This window comes from Macrobrachium nipponense, chromosome 40 (genome assembly GCF_015104395.2).
Source record: "Macrobrachium nipponense isolate FS-2020 chromosome 40, ASM1510439v2, whole genome shotgun sequence".
In the NCBI taxonomy this organism is placed as follows: Eukaryota; Metazoa; Arthropoda; class Malacostraca; order Decapoda; family Palaemonidae; genus Macrobrachium; species Macrobrachium nipponense.
Genome location: NC_061101.1, coordinates 25387965 through 25393964, shown reverse-complemented (window position 1 = coordinate 25393964; position 6000 = coordinate 25387965). Strand labels below are relative to the sequence as shown.

At 41.1% G+C, this 6000-nt stretch overlaps 1 protein-coding gene across 2 annotated transcripts in view; it reads left to right on the top strand.

The window, feature by feature from the left end:
* The first annotated feature begins 591 nt into the window (after positions 1–591).
* LOC135212025 (bifunctional 3'-5' exonuclease/ATP-dependent helicase WRN-like) overlaps positions 592–6000 on the top strand; it is a 279239-nt gene continuing 273830 nt past the window's right edge. The window contains exon 1 of one of the 2 annotated variants that reach the window (XM_064245317.1): positions 592–707. In XM_064245317.1, coding sequence (XP_064101387.1) covers positions 706–707 — 2 coding nt within the window. In that variant the 5' untranslated portion in view covers positions 592–705. Of the gene's footprint in view, positions 708–1127; positions 1275–6000 lie in introns of those variants that run through there. The other variant, XM_064245319.1, reaches the window with a different exon arrangement.

Below are 6000 nucleotides of genomic sequence, written 5' to 3'. Positions count from 1 at the left end.
TATATATATATATATATATAAATCTATATATATTATTATCTAATCTATATTATATATATATATATATATATCATATATATATAATAGATATATCGGAGTGAATTCTCAAAGATAATATACCTTACAATCACCTTGTCTTCTTCCGACCCAAAAAAAATCTTTTCGCGACCCTATAGGGATCACGACCCACAGTTTGGGAACCCCGGCAGGCTTTTCTCCGTCCTCTACGATTGCTCATCACAGACTGACTGACTGACCCGACAAGTTGACAACCACACAAGCAAACTACCCAGACGATCACTCAACAAGCAAACCACTCGTTAACTATCCACCCACCACTTATGCGCGCTCTCTCTCTCTCTTTCGGAAAACCAGACATAAATACATACTATGCGACCCTAACAGCAATACAAGCACGAAACACGACATATCAACCATACAAAAACATTTAAACTCTTCCAATCACTCCCGACACAATTGCAAACAACCCAACTATGCTCTCACGTTCTCTCTCACACAAGCAATCCTCGAGAACGTTGTCAAATGCAACAACTAGATCTCTCATCTATATAACAAGTTTCCACAAGTTGTTCAAGAGAAAAAGGAGTATCCCCTTTTTTTTCAGTGCTGTGACAGTGTGGATTTGACATTAATATGGATTATACCGTACTATAATATCAAATCTCAGAATGTGTCTGCATAATTATGTAAATAATAAATTAAGTTTGTGGGTCTCACATAGAGCCTTGCGCTTACGAAGAGAGAGAGAGAGAGAGAGAGAGAGAGAGAGAGAGAGAGAGAGAGAGAGAGAGAGAGAGAGAGAGAGAGAATTGGTAATTATTATTTTGATGTTAAGCCGACCTTGTGGCACCGATGGATTTTATCATGTACGCAGCCCCATTGTGTTTACACACATTCTCATTAACTTGATAGTTTAAAAATTACAATATATAATTTTCCAATACCTGGGACACCTAAATCTTATTGATGGGAGTGTTCAGTGTGCAACCAACCATTTTCAATGGAATAAAAACATGCGAGAGGTCTTCGTACAGTTATGTTCCAGATGAATAGTTAATTTTATAGTCCTATCTATAAATATTGCCTTCTCTTGTTTTTAAGGAAAGCGTTTATATGCAGTTTAAGGAAAGTTTATATTAGCATTGCAGAGACTCGTCCTACAGTAACAAACTATGGCGCCTGTTTAGTAATGAGAATTTTATCCCTCGTTTATTGTTTAGAATATATTACTTATCGACGGCTCACTAAAGAAGGTAAGTTGGAACATTGCACTGCATAATCTTTGGACAATCATGGCAGATGATTTGTAATAATATTCATATAAGATCAGCGCGTAACTCGGCTAAGCTACTCTTAGCCAGAGCTAGGACAGGCAAAGCTGCCGTATTCCGTGTTCATTTAACGTTATGTCACATGTTTTTTCAATTTCTTTACCTTCAGGCTTTTATTGTTATCTGTCATTTATTATAAAGGTAATCTGGAGCCATTTTCTTAAGCCAATTTTCACTAGGCTAGGCTGGAAGCTTCGGACCTAGGCATGCCGTAGCCCAGACTTTTGGTTACATGAACATCGCAAGGCATTAGGGTAAAAAACCGCATGGTACAGGGGTGGACCATGTACGATCAATGTGTACAACCCCAAGAAAAGTACACTAGGTATAACGCGTCTTGACACCGGAGTAGAGGTCTTTAGCTCCATTTCTCACCAACAAGAAGTCGCGACTGATGCCCATCTCCGATGTACGGACGCGTTATAATGTACTTTTTTTGGGGTTGTTCACGCTGATCGTACATGGTCCACCCCTGTACCATGCGGTTTTTTACCCTAGTATCTGATAGCTAGGCTGGGTATTCATGCTCAGTTTTACCAGTCAGTTCAGTTCACCAACGACCGTTCAACGGATGAGCGTCCATATGTAAGCCTAAAGAGTAGAACTGTTTGGCAGATAGGGGGAAACACCAGCGACTACCAACCCTTATCACGGTGGACAGGTCTTATTCATTTGATATTTAAATGGTGAAACAAGAATACAATTACAACCCCAGGAGCACTTACAGATTAGCGGGCCCACTCGACCGCCGACGAAATCGGCGGAAGAACACCAAAACCAATATGGCGGCGATACCAAAACAACAACAAACAAAGTAGGGAGCTACTACATACAACTATCCGCGACGATCGATTTATGTGTGCTGTCAGTAAGGCCGTGGCGGAACGGCGCTTCGCGCCTTATCCGCAAATTTAAAGATTCTTGGCAGGCACGGCATGTTCTGGCAAGAGGTAATGTTGCGCTGCGCGCGCTAACCACAGGGGTTACAGTAAGGCTACTTACCGTATTAGCGGATGGATTTGGGTGTCGCGATACCAAAAACAACAAACAAAGTAGGGAGCAACTGGCCCGGTAAAGTGTAAACAACCCCAACCCCAAGCATACCATTCAAAAGATTGAAGTTTCTTCAACATAATGTGATAGGGTAAAAAACCACATGGTACAGGGGTTGGACCATGTACGATCAATGTGTACAACCCCAACCAAGAAAAGTACATTATAACGCGTCCTGACACGGAGTAGAGGTCTTTAGCTCCGTTTCTCACCAACAACAAGTCGCGACTGATGCCCATCTCCGATGTCAGGACGCGTTATAATGTACGTTTTTTGGGGTTGTTCACGCTGATCATACATGGTCCACCCCTGTACCATGCGGTTTTTTACCCTATATGAAAGCCCCATACGAACTAAAATAAGCATGTGACGCTCTTCGTAAAATATGTTTTCAAGGCAGTTTTGAAATCCAATATGGCGGCTACCGTGGGATGTACAGGTTCTGATCAGTGACAACAATCATCTTTCCCAGCCTTCCCAGCAATCATTTGAACAATGTTAGCGTATATATTTAACGTTTATTTATCTTACTCAAGATTGCAGTTGTAATCAGCACAATAAAACATTTTGTTGCCTATATTACTGAAAGTATGAAACTTTTTATTCCCGGGGTCATGGTTTGAACTGAATTCATTCTTACCTTGTAATCGGTGGTTTTTATCCTTACTGCCATCACAACTGAAACTCCACAGTGCTTATTTGATTGTTATTATACACATTTTGGTCTCAATTCACTCCACATTGCACTTTAAACAAGTTTCTGTTCCTGGTTCCTAAGCGCGCGCGCCACAAACACAGTTACAAACAGCAGACGACGAAACTGCAAAGTTTTATTCCCTAAATTGTTTGCTTTACTCGTTATTTAGTTCAAATTTACTTTGTTATTTAAAAATTTTAATTTGATTCATGTATGTTATCCCTTTTTTGCAACCAAATTACCCCGAAAAATTACAGATATTTCTAAAGTAGATACAATCAAATGTTTCTAACGTTTTCGTACATCTGGCTGCCGAAAACCATAGAGGAACGACTACGGATAAGTGGATTATATACGTTTTTTTTTTTCTTTTTTTTTTTTTCTTTTTTTTTTTTTTTGCTAGCACTTTTCATTGATTTCAGTCTATATTAGTATTTTGAATTTCTTTAATAACCTTATGGCAGAAATAAATGTAATCTTTAATGTTTGCATGCTAAGAATGGCAAAGTCATCGTTGCCACATTAGTGGCGATCGTTCGGTACTCGTAAGTGCTGAATGTAAACAGAAGGGTGGAAGCCTTTTTTTTTGTTTGATTGTTTATTAGTTAATGGTTACTTAATAATTATTTGAAATGAGTACATGCAATACATTTAATAAAAAAAATTGTGAATTAGATATCATAAAATATAAAATAAATCAGACTGCTATCATCGAAGCCAACAAATACGTATTTTCTAGAATTCTTCTTCTGTTTTAATATTATATGTTTCATTATAGCTGTCAGTAACTCGGTATCTCCATTAGGTAAAGATAGAATAAAGAATAGAAATGAGTGGTTATTATACTGTTTGGTAGTTTCATTAGTTGAAGAGAGATAATGAAAATTTATGGCTTACTGTGTGCTAGGAAAAGTGGTTGCTTGGCGATTGTTCAGTACTCGTAAGTGCTGAATGTAAATGAAAGGTTGGAAGGTTTTTATTTTGTTTGTTTGTGTATTGTAGTTAATGATTAATTAATAATTATTTAAAATGAGTACATACTGATTATTTATACATTTTATTGTAGTGTCTTACCGAACAATTATACAGCTGTGATTTCCACGAGCGGCAGGAGACTAAATTCAAATTTGGCACGTAGGCATCGCCAACACTGGTGGTGATGACGTCATCTCCCTCCACTTGCGGGAGAACCAGGTACAACTGCCCAGGTGAATCCAATTCTTTTCCTGCCAGCGTCCGGTGAACATCGGTGGTCGGTGCGGTTGGATGACTTTGCTTTGCTTTTTTCTAGTGGATTTGATCTTCGGAATTGGTGAAGTACTCTTATTTGGCGTTGTTGTTAATTTGTATAATTAGGCATTGCCATGTCGGATTCTAGTCCGTCGGGAGTTAGGTTTTGCATCTCAGGATGTAAAACTAGATTATCCAAATTAGAGTATGATTCTCACACTAAATGTGTTAAGTGTAGGGGACAGGTTTGTTCAGCAGGTCGAACATGTAATGAGTGTAGTGATTGGACTGAATCTCAGTGGAAGTTTTTTAGTTCATACTCGGAGAAATTAGCAAAAGACAGAATTAGGAAAGCAGCGCTTAGGGAAAGAAAGCTTAGCGCAGCTTCTTCTGCCTCTTCTTGCGATGCATCTGTTCCTTCTGTTTCTGTTTTTCCTCAAATTGTTATGTCTCCTTTAACTACACCTCCTATTCCTCCTACTAACCCCCCTTCTCCGGCTTCCCGTGTAGTTTCTTCCGACACCATTGCCAATCTGGAATCGAGGTTCGATCAGAAATTTTCGGTACTAGCGAATACGGTTATGCAACTTGGTAATTCGGTTAAGACGTTTTTGGAGAAAGCGGTTTCAGGTAAGAGTGTAGTTGAGGGTGCATCTGTCTGTCCTGACACTTTATTTCCTAGACAAAGGTCACTGTCCAGCTCCCCCGCACCAGGGGGAGGAAGGCATACCGGAAGTCAAGGGAGGCGATCGGGAGTTGCCCACAGACAGGCGCCTCTCTTGTTGATACTGTTGCGCCTCAACAGGACTCGAGTAAGCATTGGAAAGGCGTTGCTGTTAGATGCCTTTCGACTGATTCAAGCTATTCGTCTCCGGTCGCGCGCTGCACTTGGCGAGATTCGTCCGTTTCGCGTCCCTTAAAGAGGCGTTCAGGCGCCGATTCTTCGCCTCCTCCAGAAAAGCGGTATAAGGAGCCTGAGAGTAGTGTTGCGCCTCGGCCGTTAGCGGCTCGTTCTTTGCCTCAAGCTGTTCCCTTTTCGGCTCCATCTACTAGTAGAGATCGTGACTTTAGCTCTGTAGTATCGTCGCCTTGCCGATCTAAGGGTGTTTCCTTAGTCGCTTTTTTGCCTGTTGCGCCTGCTGCGCCTGCTGCGCCTGTTCCGCCTCGAATTTCGGCTGCTCCGAGCGAGGCGCAAGTAGTTATTCTTCCTCCTGAAGAGCATTTAGTCTCTTCCAAGCCTTCTTTACCTGTTATTGATACTTCTTTGGCGCCTTTGCGCGAGCAGTTAGAGATGTTAACTAACTGGATGAATGAGTCCAAGGGTAGTTTGAAGCCTTCAGATCCTGTGGTAGTTCCGTCTACTTCTTCGGCGGTATCGGAGAATGAGGAAGACGGAGAGGAGGAGGATTCACATCACCTTTCGTGTTATTCACATCTCCTTAGGTATCTTCTGGTTTCTTATCCAGATTATTTTGAGAAAGCGGCTCCGCGCTCCCCGACTTCGACTTTTTTGAGGAGGAAAACTTCGGACCCTCTCCTCCCAAAACTTGAGGTATAGGTTTTACGTAACTGGGGAAGCTCCTTCTCTGGGAGTTTCTGCCTCCTTCCAGGGAGACTTCTCCAGTTTAATTGACTTCTCTAGAAGACCTGCTTTCGCTGCAGCGATAG